Source organism: Salvelinus alpinus, chromosome 7 (assembly GCF_045679555.1).
Source record: "Salvelinus alpinus chromosome 7, SLU_Salpinus.1, whole genome shotgun sequence".
Classification (NCBI taxonomy): domain Eukaryota; kingdom Metazoa; phylum Chordata; class Actinopteri; order Salmoniformes; family Salmonidae; genus Salvelinus; species Salvelinus alpinus.
In genome coordinates this window covers 24,553,490-24,571,560 of record NC_092092.1, presented here as the reverse complement: position 1 = coordinate 24,571,560, position 18,071 = coordinate 24,553,490, and the positions used below count along the sequence as shown (strand labels likewise).

Genomic DNA, 18,071 nt, shown 5'->3' with positions numbered 1-18,071 from the left:
TCTTCGTTATTCTCCTCTTTGCTACTGTAGATATGAAAATCCAAATGTGTTTATTCTGTTGTTGCTAGCTATATCCATTAAAACATTTAAATAAATACATATAAAGTACCAGTCAAACGTTTGGAGACACCTACTCATTCAAAGGCTTTTCTTTATTTTTTCATTTTCTACACTGTAGAATAAAATTGATGACATCAAAACTATGAAATAACACATATGGAATCATGTAGTAACCAAAAAAGTGTTAAACAAATCAAAATCAATTTTTGAGGCCTCCCGGGTGGCGCAGTGGTCTAGGGCACTGCATCGCAGCGCTAGCTGTGCCACCAGAGATTCTGGGTTCGCGCCCAGGCTCTGTCGCAGCTGGCCGCGACCGGGAGGTCCGTGGGGCGACGCACAATTGGCCTAGCGTCGTCCGGGTTAGGCGGGGTTTGGCCGGTAGGGATACCCTTGTCTCATCGCGCACCAGCGACTCCTGTGGCGGGCAGTGCACGCTAGCCAAGGTTGCCAGGTGCACGGTGTTTCCTCCGACACATTGGTGCGACTGGCTTCCGGGTTGGATGCGCGCTGTGTTAAGAAGCAGTGCGGCTTGGTTGGGTTGTGTTTCGGAGGACGCATGGCTTTCGACCTTCGTCTCTCCCGAGCACTCCATCACTCTCCTTGGTCAAATAGCCATTTCACAGCCTGGAGGTGTGTTTTGGGTCATTGTCCTGTTGAAAAACGATGATAGTCCCACTAAGCGCAAACCAGATGGGATGGCGTATCGCTGCCTAATGTTGTGGTAGCCATGCTGGTTAAGTGCGCCTTGAATTCTAATATAAATCACTGACAGTGTCACCAGCAAAGCACCTCCACACCATCACACCTCCTCCTCCATGCTTCACGGTGGGAACCACACATGTGGAGATCATCCGTTCACTTACTCTGCGTCTCCCAAAGACACGGCGGTTGGAACCAAAAATCTCTCATTTAATTTGGACTCATCAGACCAAACGACAGACAGTTCCATCGGCCTAATGTCCATTGCTCGTGTTTCTTGGCCCAAGCACGTCTCTTCTTCTTATGATGTCCTTTAGTAGTGGTTTCTTTGCAGCAATTCGACCATGAAGGCCTAATTCACACAGTCTCCTCTGAACAGTTGATGTTAAGGCATGTCTGTTACTTGAACTCTGTGAAGCATTTATTTGGGCTGCAATCTGAGGTGCAGTTAACTCTAATGAACTTATCCTCTGCAGCAGAGGTAACTCTAGGTCTTCCTTTCCTGTGGCAGTCCTCATGAGAGCCAGTTTTATCATAGCGCATGACTGCACTTGAAGAAATGTTCAAAGTTCTTGAAATTTCTCAGATTGACTGACCTTCATGTCTTAAAGTAATGATGGATTGTCGTTTCTCTTTGCTTATTTGAGCTGTTCTTGCCATAATACGGACTTGGTCTTTTACCAAATAGGGCTATCTTATGTATACCAACCCTACCTTGTCACAACCAAACTGATCGTCTCAAACGCGTCAAGAAGGAAAGAAATTCCACAAATGAACTTTTAACAAGGCACACCTGTTAATTGAAATGCATTCCAGGTGACTACCTCATGAAGCTGGTTGAGAAAATGCCAAGAGTGTGCAAAGCTGTCATCAAGGCAAAGGGTGGCTACTTTGAAGAATCTCAGATATAAAACATATTTTTATTTAACACTTTTTTGGTTACAACATGATTCCATTTGTGTTATTTCGTTAAAAAAAAGTAAAAATAAAGAAAAACCCTGGAATAAGTAGGTGTGTCCAAACTTTTAACTGGTACTGTATATATATATAAATTGCGGACCCCCTGCAATATCTAAGCGGACCCCCGGTTTTATACCCTTGCTGTATCTTATTTGTGTATTTCTTTAACACATAATCTGTCACGACTTCTACCGAAGTCGATGCCTCTCCTTGTTCGGGCGGTGCTCGGCGGTCGACGTCGCCGGTCTTCTAGCCATCGCCGATCCATTTTTCATTTTCCATTTGTCTTGTCTTGTTTTCCCACACACCTGGTTCTCATTTCCCTCATTATGTGTTGTGTATTTAACCCTCTGTTTCCCCCATGTCTTTGTGTGGTATTGTTTATTCTGTTTCATGTATTGCGCACATTACTCTGTTGCGCTGGGATATGTTAACCCGTATTGTTATTTCGTGTTCACTTTGCCGTGTGTTTTTGTTTCGCCAAAATAAAAGGCTCCGTTGGCTACACCATATCTGTTCTCCTGCACCTGACTCCTTTACAACCATTTACGCATACCTGACATAATCAAATTGTTCTGGTGGAGATTTGCGGAGGAAAAGGTGCACACCTTGCTGCAGCGTAAAATGATTTCTCTGAACTTTTTACGTTAAATGTTCAGTTTGGACAACTGCTATTGTATAGCTTTAGAATTTCACAAGTGAAGAGTACAAGATCCAAACACCCAGTACTTTTGATCAGTAGGAAAGACAAGATAGAGACAAAATAGACAGAGTGGAAAAGAATGAGAGAGAGCCAGAGGGAGTTTGTCCCCTGGGTTGGGCTTCCTGGGTTGCCTTGGAGCTGAGCTGTTCTCACTGTTCTCCTCTGAGGCCCATTCACACACAGAGAGAGTGAGAGTGTGAGAGAGTGAGAGAGAGAGAGACCACTCAGGGCTCCTAATGAGCTGTGCTCTTTTATGGCCAAGGGTTAATAGAACACCTCAGGGGGCCTCCTAGTCTCCACTACCTAACTCTTACTTTCCCTCTCACAGCCCCAGCCCTGGTTCGAGCACCAGACACAGCCCCATCCACTGCCACACCTACCCACACCCTAATGGGGACCTCCGAGACTTAATACCTGGGACATGTCCAGGTCTAATGTCATCGCTTTCTCCTCCTCCTCACCCTCGTCCACTTTTACGCCCACCTCTTTCTCACCTACCGCTCTCTCATCTCTCAATATCTGGGGGAGCGATGCCAACAGAACCCTGACTGACCATGGTGTTGGAAGGAAAATTGAGTAAGAAGGAGGCTAATGATTAACAACGCATAGGAACGCTTGTGTGTTTTTTCTCTAATTCCAAGCCCCTGGGCTCTTTTAATGTGCCAAACAGTGTTTATTTAGCAGCAATGAATGAGCGTTAACTCAGGAGGGAGGTCTGGTATTGCTCTGACATGTGTTCCCACATCCAAATTATCACCTCGTTAAATAGGACCCAATTCACTAGTGGCACAGAAGGAGGGTCAGTACACAAGGGCCTATAGGAGAGAGAAAGAGAGAGGGGGAAAACATCACTATCTCAGAAGAACATAGCTTCTTTTCTTCTTCTTTTTCGATTATTTCTTCTTCTCCCAACTCTTTTCATCATTGCCTTCCTTGTCTTGCTTTGACTCCAGCTCTGGGGGGAATACATAAATTATTTCTCAAAAGGGAGAACAAAAATGGCAACAACAGACACACAAGTGTATCCTCTCCTCCGCCAGAGTGAATGAATAGTCAGAGTTTTTCAAACTTAATTTTGTGTGTGTGTGTGTGTGTGTGTGTGTGTGTGTGTGTGTGTGTGTGTGTGTGTGTGTGTGTGTGTGTGTGTGTGTGTGTGTGTGTGTGTGTGTGTGTGTGTGTGTGTGTGTGTGTGTGTGTGTGTGTGTGTGTGTGTGTGTGTGTGTGTGTGTGTGTGTGTGTGTGTGAAACTGAGTTCCTGTATCCATAGTTTTAGCAGTAGGTTCCTGCTGTGGCGGCCATCTTCCCCTCACTGTTGTGGGTAGTGCTGAATGGGCCACTCACATGGGCCACCAGGCCACCACAGTGCTGCGCTAGCTAGCTGCCACTCCCCTTTCCACAGGTCACCCCTTTCACAATTAGCTGGTGGTAATTTGGGGATGAATGCTCAAAGCTGCCTTTCTCCAGCATCCAGCCCCCACCTTCACCTCATCCACCCCCAGTCTCTCCCTATTCTCCCCTCCATTCGGTAGGGCCATGCCAGCTTAGGCAGCGGGGAGCGAGGGCCTCTTCTCCCATTCCGTGCTGACCACTCGTGGTCACTGAGGCCTGCAGGGAGACCCGCCCAGGATCGGGCAAACAGAGCACGACATGTGACACTATTCTTATTTGCCAATAGGCGGAGCGCACAGCTGAAGAATGGAGAAAGGAGGTTCATAAAAGAGGTTGTTTTGGGGTGGTGGGGGGAAGAACGGGGGGGGGGGGGGGGGCAGCCAGGGCTAAGGGTTGAAGCCTGACCATAAAGAAAATAATCCGCTCTCATTTGGGACCGCTGGGGAAGCTTACCCAACACAGAGGAATGGTTTCGAGCGACTTGTTTTTATGTTTGCGGCTCCCGCTCTTTGAGGAGGGGATGTCAACCTGCTGTCAGCGGTACGGTTGGCTGGTCGGCCATGTTGGCCCCTGAAGAGGGGAGCTGTGGAGGGAGGGAAGGCCAGGGCAAGGATACAGGAAGCCATCACAGCGTCAAAGTATCAGATCGCCGAAGAGTCAACATTCCTCTCTAGCTATAACTACAACATAATAGCATCCATCTCCAGTTGAGGGGTTTCACATAAGATTTCAGATATTGTACAGTCTGTCAATGACTTTATCAGACAAAACTCTTATAGTGAATATATTTAAAAGTCGGGTTCCTTAATTCAGCATGTTGGTTTATATATCGACATAACAAATCATGTTTTCCTGTGTTGACAGGGGATGCTCTCAGCAGGTTAGTCTCTAAATCAACATAACTTACTGTATTTCCATGTGTGGACTGGGGGAGTGAAACAACTCAGAATACCCAATGGGACCTAGGGTCCAGCAGCCCTGTAGGGTTCAGCAGCCCTGTAGGGTCCAGTAGCCCTGTAGGGTCCAGCAACCCTGTAGGGTTCAGCAGCCCTGTAGGGTCCAGTAGCCCTGTAGGGTCCAGCAACCCTGTAGGGTTCAGCAACCCTGTAGGGTCCAGCAGCCCTGTAGGGTCCAGTAGCCCTGTAGGGTCCAGCAACCCTGTAGGGTTCAGCAGCCCTGTAGGGTCCAGTAGCCCTGTAGGGTCCAGCAGCCCTGTAGGGTCCAGAAGCATTTTCCTGCTCTGCAGATGGTCAGCACACAGACCCTGTCAGTCAGCACACAGCCACACTGACCCCCAGTCAAAGGCCCTTAACCCATCTAACCCTTCCACACGCTTTACCTCCAATCAGGCCTGACTAATCAATACACACCACTCCCTAAGGACCCAGGGACAAGGCTCTGTGTCATCTGTGTGTGTATGGTGTCCATCTCTGTGCGTGTTGAGCATTCTTTTGACTTGAGAAGAAAATTATTGTGTTTCACAGCTGAATATAAAAGCCCTACTGTAAGTCATTACAGGAGAAGACTTTGTGAAACTGGTTCACTGACTCCTTCATTCTCCATTTAGTCTCTATTTTTTGGACGGCACACATTCAATTGACATTTTGTTGTTGATGATGTTAGTTTGAACTTTGCCAGTGTGGCACTACAACCAGGTGGTGTTTCTGACATTCTGCCTGCCAGTGAGAGGAAGGAGGGAGAGGTCAGTGGAGAGCAGATGTGTAGGGTCACGTCACCTATATGGAAACAGGAGTGCTCCTGGGGTGAGGAGTTAAAAAGAAGAGGCATCCAACCAGAACTGTCCTTGACACGGACAGAAGCCCCTGTCTGGTCTCTGGAAGCAGGGAGCTGGGGGGTGGACCGGCAGGCCCATAGATAACAACTTTACACTGACTGACTTCCTTTCGCAACCATCTCCAGTTTGATAGTGCAACAGGATTTTTTTACCCACTCTGAAACTCCCCTTTTGAACAATGCTCCACTTGTCCCTTTGTTGTGGTGGAGCTTCTAAGCAGGCCCTAGCTAGCTAACCGACACTAGCTGCCATTAAGTGCGTTTTTTTCTTTGGTTCTTTATCACGGGGTGGAGGGATACAAAGGTTCACCGGCCCACAAAGACACCCCACTCAGGGATGGCGCCATTTCAGTCCAACTACTCCTTTAACAGAAGACTGAAGCATAACCTTTGATCAACCACTGCAAACAAAACAGCAGCCAGATTAACTTGGCATGGCTGAGAAAGCCCATCCATGTTGGGGATCTTTTGCGGTCTCAAGGATCAACTATTTCAGCTTATATATCACATTAAACATCCCTAATTCCCTAATGTGCAATAATAAAAGTGACATTTCACAAGCACACTACATAGCCAAAAGTATGTGGACACACTGCTCGTCGAACATCTTTTTCCAAAATCATGAGCATTAGTATGGAGTTGGTCCCCCCTTGGCAGCGATAACAGCCTCCACTCTTCTGGGAGTGGAGCTTTCCACTAGTTGGAACATTGGTGCAGGGACTTGCTTCCATTCAGCCACAAGAGCCTTAGTGAGGTCGGGCACTGATGTTAGGCGATTAGGCCTGGCTCGCAGTCGGCATTCCAATTCATCCCAAAGGTGTTCAATGATGTTGAGGTCAAGGCTCTGTTCAAGCCAGTCAAGTTCTTCCACACTGATCTCGACAAACCATTTCTGTATAGACCTCGCTTTGTGCACGGCGTCATTGTAACACTGAAACAGGACAGATCCTTCCCCAAACTGTTGCCACAAAGATGGAAGCACATAATCATGTAGAATGTCATTGTATGCTGTAGCAGTAAGATTTCCCTTCACTGGAACTAAGGGGCCTAGCCCAAACCATGAAAAACAGCCGCAGACCATTATTCCTCCTCCACCAAACTTTACAGTTGGCACTATGCATTGGGGCAGGTAGCATTCTCCTGGCATCCGCCAAACCCAGATTTGTCCGTCGGACTGCCAGATGGTGAAGCTTGATTCATCACTCCAGTGCATTTCCACTGCTCCAGAGTCCAATGGCGGCGAGCTTTACACCACTCCAGCTGACGCTTGGCATTGCGTATGATGATCTTAGGCTTGTGTGTGGCTGCTCAGCCATGGAAACCCTTTTCATGAAGCTCCCGACTGACTGTTCTTGTGCTGACGTTGCTTCCAGAGGCAGTTTGGAACTCACTCCGTAGTAAGTGTTGCAACCAAGGACAGATGATTTTTACACCATACACGCTTCAGCACTCTGTGTTCCCATTTTGTGAGTTTGTATGGCCCACCACTTCGTGACTGAGCTGTTGTTGCTCCTAGTCATTTCCACATCACAATAACAGCACCTACAGTTGACCGGGGCAGCTCGAGCAGGGCAGAAATTTGACGAACTGACTTGTTGGAAAGGTGGAATCCTATGAAGGTGCCACGTTGAAAATCACTGAGCTCTTCATTGCAGGCCATTCTACTACCAATGTTTGTCTATGGAGATTGCATGGGCGTGTGCTCAAATGTATACACCTGTCAGCAATGGGTGTGGCTGAAATAGCCGAATCCACTAATTTGAAGGGGCGTTCACATACTTTTGACCATGTAGTGTATCATAAGCACAATCATTAACCAAATACAGTACATGTCAACAAAGGAGTGTTGAACTTTCCCCAAGCACTTCAGTTCAAGGCAAGACTCAATATTTTTTCATGGCAAAAAGTTTGACTGCCAGAAACTCAAGAGAAAATCTTGTTCAAACAAAGCTCAACAATTATCTTTCTCATAGGGAGATTCTGGGGAGAATGATGATTATGTAGTGAACAAGCACAGATCGATCATTCCTCAGTTATTCACACAAGAGTGACAGACTCCAAATATAGAGCATGAAAGTTAGGAGCCTTGCGACCATAAGTGTTCAGAACTACTTGTTAAACCATAAAAACACTCTCAGGGAGGAGCAGTGAACGAGCACAGTACAGCACTGCATGGATCTGACAGGCAGCTGAGACGAGAGCCCATGACCCATCAGCAAACCACAGAACCATAAATGATATGTCAGAGCCCCTTCATGACCAATATATCTATATGGAATATGAACACAGAAAGAGAGGTAACACCACCGCAAACTGTCAGAATGACGGAGATTTAAAATCAACTCGACAAAAAGGCTAAGTTGTAAATAACAAAGGATGTAAAAACGTTGACATGACAGAAGCAACAGGGAGTTCAGTGCAGTAAAATGGCAAGAAATAGAGACTGAAAAAGTGTGAAGAATTCATTGAGTAGCTAATGAAAACAGTCCGACTGAAAGGACCAGCCAACTCATCGGCATTCCGATCACACTGTAGCAGGTGCTAACAGTACCTTTGGAACTAATAAGGCAGAACCATAGAATTAGGAATGAAGGATATCTATGGGTAGAACAACAATGACTGATCCATGTTCTATTCCAGAAAGTACAACATCGATACTTTCAACTGACAGGGCATACAGTAACTTCCTTCTCAATTGAACTGGTTGGTCCACACAGCACAGACTGCCCTGACTCGCTCTCTCTCTCTCACTCCTTAGGGGCTGTTCATGCATGACCTCACAGTGGAAATGTGTACCTCCTGATACAAAGCGCCCCCTTGCACAAGTCTTGTGTTTGTCTTTGACACCAAATAAAAACTGTCAAAGTACATCAGAGAATCGCAATAATCCTGTTATCACTGCTCTATTCTCTTTCACTTTTGCAGCGGCCTCTCCTTCCCTCTCTCTTTTCTTTTCTATTCTCTCTCGGGCTGCATTTAGTTAGTGAATTCCAAGGCTAAGTTTGTGTGACCATTGGGCCGCGGAGACAAAGATGGTGCAAACTAGCCGGAGAAGAAGAGTGGAAGGCACAGTAGTATTGTGCAAATAAACATCATGGCATCAGAAGATCGCTTTACACTATTGCAAAAGACTTCATAAATGGCCCACACATAATGCAACAATAAACTATGATTTAACGGAAAACTCCACCCAAAAACAATTTTTTGGTATTTGTTTCATTAGTCCATTGTTGATATATGTCAGCAATCAAGTTTTCAAGATATATAACTTTCAAAATACATCCGGTATGATCTCTCTCTTGTACGGAAAGTCCAGTATGTGACACTATTGGTAAAGTTAGGAGTATTAATCATGAAGTATGATTTCATCTATTTAGTTTATCTTCTCCTTGAAGACAAAAAAGAAAGCTTATCAAAACGTTCCATGAGCAGCATGCAGGGAGAACTACATTCAGAACTACAGCCAGCTGGTTCGCTCTGACACACACTCTCCTTTACTTCAGTAGGGGTTGGGTCACTTTTATTGACCCTGCTTATCTTACTGTTAAAGCATCCAGACTGTGAGTTTCACATCATCAAGTTATATAAGAGCAGGACAGACAGAGGGAAAGCAACAAAACAACGCTTCACTTTGTTTGTGTGGCGTTTGTGTCTCAGGCAAAAACACCAGTGCCCAGATATAGAATTTCAGCGTGGCATGGTGTGTCTGACACACAACATGTGTGATTGCATGAGAGGGGAAGTCAGTACAGCTTACTAAAACATGAGATGCTTTCTGACAAACTGGGTTAGATGGAAAAGCTTAGCTTAACTTTTCAGTCAGTTGAACTGTGTGTGTGTGTGTGTGTGTGTGTGTGTGTGTGTGTGTGTGTGTGTGTGTGTGTGTGTGTGTGTGTGTGTGTGTGTGTGTGTGTGTGTGTGTGTGTGTGTGTGTGTGTGTGTGTGTGTGTGTGTGTGTGTGTGTGTGTGTGTGTGTGTGTGTGGGCCTATATTTTAAACATACATTTGTCAACAGATCAAACTACACTGTGTTCCAGTATTGTTACTCTTGTCCCATCAAATGATAAGCCAAAAGAGAGGCTTGGCTGGAGGGTATGATTTCTTGAGCAGATTTGAGGGATAACCGGAGGCCTAAGAAAAGCCTGGAGAATACGAAATAAAGACCCAGCCCCATTCTAGGTACAGATACGGGTTTATGGGCCACACAGCCAGAACCGCAGATAAAACGCTGGTGCATGTGTGTTTATTCTATCCGTTCCTCACACGGTGCCCGCCAGCAGGCGGCCGTCGCGTCATGTTTTCTCTGTAAACAGCGGCCAGAGAGAGGGTTGAAACATCGACCCAAAGGAATCCACCGCAGCTATTCTCCTCATTACCATTATCATTAACTGCTCAATGTTCCGTTTTGCTCGTGTTTGTTCTTTCTAAAAGTATGCAATGATGAAGAGGAAATTGGGTTAATGGGAAATCTAAATAAAATTAGCTAGAATTAGCGCTTACCATTTGGATAACTTATTTCAAAGTGTGCAAAGTTTAATAAATAATTGTAGGCTATCAAAGCCAATTCAAAACCTCAAGTTGGATCTCTGAATAATAAATTCGGCATAAATACAGTGTCTTTATTTTGAATCAAATCCATATAGCCGGACACCCCCTCCATACACACACGTTTCTCATTCCGCTTGTCTTTCATTTCACTGCTCTACTTTAGTTGGGGGCCCTCAACTGCCTCGCATATTTAACAGCCCGGCTCTTTACACACAGCACCAAATCCGATTATTCAGAGGGGCATGCAATTGTTTTTATCAACTTGTCAGATGAGCTATTAGTTCTGCTCGCCGTCCAGGGACAAGAGATGGAGAAACTCTCCTTAAACTAAAGCAATGTCCCCGGGGTTTAAGCAAGGAGGAAACCAACCACTATGCATGGTTCCTGATTTTCCTGCAAAGACCTTCAACAGCTACGCTATATTCGGCATTTTACTGCGATATTACACTGAAATTAAAAACGCACATAGGCTGGCTGCATTTAATGCACCGACTTCATTCTTTTAAAGTTTTAATTTGACTAATTCATTCAGGTAAACGGATTAGGCTACATAATGTTCCACTCGTATTAATTCGATATGAGTTGCCATTGCTCAGTCGTCGTTGACTAGTGGACTGCTGAATATGATACTGAATATGACATCTAAATTATGTTAATAGGCCCTACTACTTTTATAGGCTAAGTTAAGAGAATCCAACGTGAGGTAGAGCACGTTGTTTATAACGTTTAATTATGTATGACTAATATAGGAGGGGGTTTGTCATGTATTTACAAATATTGACCAAGGAATAGCTCATATACTGTTGGTGGGATTTGGTTTGATTTCTTACTTAATTAATTCTGGGGTACGTTTTTCTTTCATTATCCTACAGTAGCCTACTTAGCCTAGTATATTAGTCCTCCTCCCACTCATTATCCGTTCAAAATGTAAATGACTGGTATAAAGGTTAGTTGGTTGTATACCCTCTTAAGAAACGTTTGAATCGTTTTTTTTTTTTTTACTGTTGTTCTCCGAGTAGCCCAGCGCTATTGTGTTGTAGATTACTGTTACTTTCGAGTGCATGTATTATGTATACATTTTGAAGGAGAGTGCTAGGACAAATCCGCTTAGCTTAGAATTTATTTAAGCTTAACATAATTTTTTCCAACTCAAATAGGCCGAACTATAATAGTAAGTATGGCCTTACGTTGCATATTTATTTACATTGAAAGTTTGAAATATACAAAAAATTTAATTGATAATTAAAGTAATCAAGCACATCTTATTTCTAATATATTAGGCCTATATAGCATCCAATAATAGGCTAATAATAATGAATCGATCTCGAATTCACAACTTGCACATTGCCTGACCTTTTCAGACTGTAGTATAATAGACCTATTAGTAACTTATATTCAGTTTATAATCAACTAATTATTTATTTATATTTAAAAGTTAAACTCAGTTTAACAGCGCTGAAAAGTAACCCGTTAACTTGCAGTATTACACTGTGTCCAACAGAGACCACTGTACGACGTGGAAACGGCTCAGCCCAAGCGATACTGAGACAGTGCATGTTCATTCAGGCATAGTCTAGCCTACTACCGGATCATAAACTGAAGAAATAAAAATACAAACGTATGCATTTGTTATCTCTTAATGCTATCCAATGACCCTACAGTTTTACTCATGTTTGAATACTTGATTATATGTCCACGTTGACGCCAAAACTGCTTGGAGTTTGGAAAAGCACCATACCAATATACATAACTAAAAGTCTATTGGAATAATAGTCTGTACTGTAGATTATAGATATTATATTTTCTATTGACCTTACCCTAAATATGGTCACTGACGTTATCTCTCAACATTTATGCAGAATAAACTTATGTTGCAAATAGCGAATAGGATATGATCTAGGCCTATTATTATGCATTATGGAGATAACTAAAATGACCTTCTGAACATATTTCGTTTCATTTGATAAATTATTCATACAAATCGTATTGTAAAAACGTACAGATATAATTATCCTGAATTATACTATCGAATCATTTTACAAACACTGCATTGTTTAATTATATACTGGTTATAGCTTTATGATATATTAGATTATACAACTTTTCCTGTCATTTTAATATTATCAACTATGCTAGTCTAAGTCCATTTTAGACTGTTATAATGCAAAGAAACCCTCCACCGTTTGCAATCCAATATAATGTTTGTGGAAGATATAGGCAACGAAACGACAGGAATAGGCTGCTATGGACAACTATTGGAACGTCAGCTCTAGTAACTGGATGAGAAGCTTTGACTGTCATGCATATTCTCTCACCGTTTCTTGTATAGCGCTGGTTCATCTATGGGAATCATTGATGTATGTCTGATAACCTATCATCTTTAATGCACATTGAATGTGAGAGCATATAATGTAGATTCATTTACCTGTACCACTCCAGTCCATTCTCGTAGTTGCGGTCGAAGAAGTGCGGTTCGGCTCCCACAGCTCGGATGTCTGGATGCACGCGGAGAAACTCGAGCAGCGCGCGCGTCCCTCCTTTCTTTACACCGATGATGATCGCCTGGGGAAGCTTCTTGCTCCCTGATCCGTTGGAGAAACTTGACATCGCACCGGGCTCAGGAGCTCTCTGCCCCTCGCCCCTCATCTCGTCCCAGTCTTCTGCTCCTCTGTACGCGTCTATATCGTTATTGAGCAAGTCTCTGGAGGAGGTCCGGACAGAGGGTTCGTCGTAATCGGATTCTATATCCACCCAGGGTTGGGGTCTAGGGAGCAGTCTGGACATGAGGTCCACTCTGCCGTTATTCTCTATCCTTTTACCGACCATAGACCCTGTCTCCTTTCCCCGGTAATTGTCCACGACCAAACTTGGCATGGTGGCACAGTAGCCCACGCAGGAGTAGAGCATGTATACCCAGAGTAAAAACATGATGCCGAGCAGAAATACTTTATTTTTCACCGGGCTGAATGAGAGCACATACAGATTGTGACAAACCAGGCTATATTCCATAAGCCTTGCGAGTGCATACCATATTCCAGCGACACATATTGCCAAAACCACTCACTCCCGATGGCACATCAAGTAGCCTCGCAAAATGCACATGCCATTCATTTCAAACGGAAAAAATTTATAAAGCAAGCAAATAAACTAAAGCGGATGATGTATCCACTGGTGCAAAGTCATTGCATGCTATGATCGTCATTCACCAGAGCCACAGTAAAGAATTCGGAAAATGATACGAACGACTGGTGCATTTCAGTGGTGCTACTCCACACCCTAGCCGTCTCTCTTCACACGCATCGCCGTTGCCAAACCTTCGAACAACTGCTAGTTTTGAGCCTTCTCTCGAGGACTGGACCTTTTACAGCACGAGGGGGCGTACCGATACATCTGATTGACAATCACCATGGCCAATTGACTCACGCAAGCTAAATAATCAGTTGTTTGATGGTAGAAACGGACCTATCACAGGAGAGTGTGGGAGGGCACTCGCGTTGGGATTCTCGCCATAGAGATGAAACGCTCTTATTGGATGAAGAGACGAACGGTATTCTATATAATCACTAGGGAAATTCTATAGTTAAAATTGTATTTTTGGTGAGGCAGCTGCGAAGTCCACCTGCTGTGCTATTCCCTTTTTTATCTTTGAGCATTATTTAATGTGTATACTAACTAACACAATGGATTGGGTAGAGGACTATTTTCTGCTTCTGTGTCATATAGCCTATAGGCCTACGAGAATAAATGATTTATTATGCATATCACTGAAGCGCATATCTCTATAGGCCTATTTATAACCTTTCTGGTCATCTCAAACTCTTTATGACCAAATATAATTTTTGCTGTTAGAGATCTTATGCGTTGCCAAACATAAGGGGCCATCGATTGTGCCAAGCACGGTATATAGGCTGCATTAGAAGTTAAAACATTTTCTTCCATATTTTCAAGGAGAAAAATATTTTCGATGATTTTACTTTTTCAAGAAAGCTACATCGAGATATAGGCTACAAATTAGTATTCATAACAAAAAACAGTTATAACAATGTCGTTTCCCAATTGTTTTGGCAGAGAACTTGGAGAAAATATTAGCTATATACTTGACAATAATGAAGTTGAACCGTTGGTGAAATCAACTTGCAAGTCATTTTAGATGGAGAAATGAGCGGTTGTTATCAAAGGAATAGTAGACTTCGCCACTTCATTTTTTACAGTGAACGTAAGTAGTCATTAATTAATAATAATGATTCATACCTTTATTATTGATAATAACACATGAATTATTAGCAGTTGTATTACAAAAACGACAAGATTATTATTATTATTATTACTAGCCTATCATTATTATTATTATCATCGAAAACAACAACAAAATGATGCCAATTAGAATTTTGAGTTATGCAATTCTAGCAAGAAAAAACATGTCTTCATTCAATTGAAGAGGACTTTGGCCTATCAGTTTATTATTTGTTAATATTATTATTTGTTAATATTAAACTAATTGTATGCCATCGGAAATGACCACGTTGTCCTAAATTCAATGTAAATATGCAGAAAAATGTCGACTTCAAACGAAAACAGTGTGTGCTGGAACTTTCTGTCGCGCTGAAGGTGGCTGACTATTCATGAGGAAATAAACGCATGTGTATAGTTCAGAACATTTTCACTCTCACATGGATATGAATGTTATGTGTATAATGTGTTATTTCTTAATGAATATGAACTCATATGGCTACCTCATGAACTTGTGAACATTTTCTTCATAAATAAGTCAATTAGACAAATATTTGGTCAATCAATCAAGTCTTTTTTCGTTAATTGCAAGGGCAACTGGTGTAGCCTAGTAACACACAGACTGCCGCACCGCCCAACAGCCTACAAACTCTGTGATGCATGGTACATGAAAACTAAACCCATTCTCCAAAGACAATAAACTACTTTAGGCTATTCTATATCAGGCTTTTATCATGATCTTTGTAAAAAAATATATTTTAAAACTATCAAAAAGGATAAACATGAAAAAGATCTTAACAGGTCTAAATTACAGCAATATTTTAACAACTTTGCACGGCAGATATCAAGTCAACGACAACCCTAAAATTGATCAGTTTAACTTCAAAGGACATCTACATTCGATCCAAAATCACATTAATTAGAGGCCCGAGCACCGAAGGTACTGGAAACCTTATTGTATAAGTTATATTTCTTAGTCTGAAAAATAACTGATTAACCTAGCCTACATTAGCCTGAACAATTTTGTCAAAGACACATCACATTGCAAAGGTTTCAGAGATGAGTATGCTAGATAATTTACAGGCCACTATAAACATACATAGGCATAGGCCTAGCTATACAATTCCATATATTCGAGTCACTGAAATCTTTGCAACACTTAGTGTTTTTGTATCTTGAGACTATCTCACAAGCCCAAAAACATTTCGTAGAAGATCAAGTAATGTGCTCAGGATCTGTTAAAAGGCCCCAAGTTACTTCAAAATTATGCTACATTACCGAGGCATTGGAGGTAAATCCACGACACCAGGGTTAGGCCACTTTACACGACTGACCAGACACACTAAGGCAGCGCGGGGGGAGTCGGCCAGATGTTACGGTCAAGAATCAAGTCGGTCCTCCTTCGGGAGTCGGGAGTGCATCTCTGTCGGGCTGTATCTTCTGTTAATGGTAGCCTATAGACGCCAAATTGACTCGGGTTCATTCTTTCTTATGTGTTTAACATTGGGCCATATAGACTAGCACTACTAGACAATATTCAAATCAAGAAATCTTATAAATATTTTTGAACATGCACATTTTTATTTAGGCTGTACAATTCTAAAAAGTCGAATAATTCCAGAGCCCCTAAATCATGCGGAACCACTACATCCTGTTTAGACTACGCTACTACAGGCCTAACAACCGACGGTAGGCTAGTGAACTTGATCGACCAAATAACATTGAGGGATCGACCCCATCCAAGTTAGAAATGTACAGAACACGAAGAGCCTCGATCTCCTCTGATAGTAAAGTGGAAAACAAAAGGCTACTATTAGGAAAAGTCTTTATACGATCCATCAACTAGGTTGTCGTGGAATGTGAGCCATTTTCTCGTTTAATTCTCTGAGATCAGAGCCCAGATGTCGGGTCAGTATGGACATAAAAGCCAGCATGCGTTCACAGTGGATGTCTGGATGGAAAGTTCCTTCCGCGTGTTTATCAATATTTCACTCTTTGTTGTTGACTCTGGCAAAGGCCCTGCTGCCTGACACTCTGGTGCCTTCAGTTGACGGCGATTTAAAGGGTGCATGTCACTGCGCTGAATAGAGGTTTTAAGTTCCAAATGGCACACAACTCCCTATGCAGTGCATTAAATAGGGTGCATTTGGGACGCCCTTAGAAGATACTTCCTTTAAATTAATGATTATAAATGCATAACTTTGGGATAAAATATAGGAATTATTCTTACGATTAAATACTTCTAATTCATGAAATCATACCAAAACCACATTTTGAAACATTCCCCCCGCCTTATTTCAAATAAAGGCGCTGAAATATGTATATGAAATAAAACACGCACGAGGAAAATAAGAACTTTAATGTTTAAGACTATTACTGAAATATAAAACAAGGCTACTTTATTAAAGATGGAACAACTGCCATCTTCATAGGAGGATATCATTTACCTGTCAACAAGACAGCAGGTGAGGAATCAAGGCTTCTGGTTGACCAGGTCCATCAGCGAAGGGAGCTCCAGGACTGTAGAAATCTCAGAGTGGAGGCCTGGTAATACGAGTCATAGTCGCTATACACTTGTCATAGAGGCAACAGGTGAGAGCTGTATTAGATGCCTATGAAGTTTGTACAGCATCTGAGATAGGAAGGGAGAGCAAAGTAGAGGTCTGTGGCTACGTCCCAAATGGCACCATATTCCCTACATAGTGCACTACTTTTGACCAGGGCCCATAGGGTTCTGGTCAACAGTTGTCCACTATTTAAGGAATAGGGTGCCATTCGGAATAAGGAATAGGGTGCCATTCGGAAGGAACCGAGGGGCGAGAGGAAACCCCAGCAGGGGAAAGAAGAAAGGGAGCCGCAGGGGCAAGGCAGACCCCCTTGCCTCCCCGTGGATGGAATCGAGTGAGGTCCAGTCTATCACACTGCTTTCACAACCTCCTCTGAGCGGATGTTGTAAACGTGACAGGCAGGGAATCACACTGACTGAGCCCTCAGAAGGTTGGCAACTGACATTTCATCTACACACAGAGAGACACAGAGAAACACACAGGTTGCGGTGGTGTTTTTTCAGCCTATACAGTAACAGCTGTGCTGATATGGAACACTATCCATTGTGAGCCCTTTCGGAGGATATTACACAGTTCTGTTCCTCTGCAGCATGCTTGGGACAAATCCCACAGCCCCCTTTAACTAAGGAATGGGTGTTCCAAATTGCACACCATTCCCTAAATAGTGCACTACTTTTGACCAAAGCCCTATGGGCCCTGTATAGGGGAAAGGGTGGCATTTGGGACACCGGCATTGTTTAATGGAGGTGGGTGATGTTTAACGTAAACAATCTAAGAGTAAAGAGTGGAAGGGGAGCATGTGATGGACTAAGTGACAGGTACAGCAGTGGGTTGATTTTTGCTAAATAGTTGTTGGTGATATTGATATTCATGTGACTAACAGGACATGTGTCTACTGAGGCTACAATTAACCTGAATCTTGACATTACCAAAGTTTATGCCCATGCCAACACAATTATCTAGCTGGCATGTAGTGGTGGTGTACGTGTGGGTGATGAATATCTACACAAATGTGTAAGACTCATCCCTTTTATGTCAGATAGCACGATGACGTCATCTGCACTGATAGGAATACGCCCCCTGTGGGAAGGACTTGGTGTCACTAATGAAACCCTCTAAAT

The 18,071-nt window shown here is 43.1% G+C and overlaps 1 protein-coding gene across 1 annotated transcript in view; it reads right to left on the bottom strand.

Annotated features, from left to right (window-relative positions):
• hs3st3b1b (heparan sulfate (glucosamine) 3-O-sulfotransferase 3B1b) overlaps positions 1–13,489 on the bottom strand; it is a 30,902-nt gene extending 17,413 nt beyond the window's left edge. The window contains exon 1 of the mRNA XM_071409543.1: positions 12,579–13,489. Within this exon, the coding sequence (XP_071265644.1) occupies positions 12,579–13,162 (584 nt within the window). The 5' untranslated portion in view covers positions 13,163–13,489. The remainder of the gene's footprint in view (positions 1–12,578) is intronic.
• Positions 13,490–18,071: the final 4,582 nt, after the last annotated feature.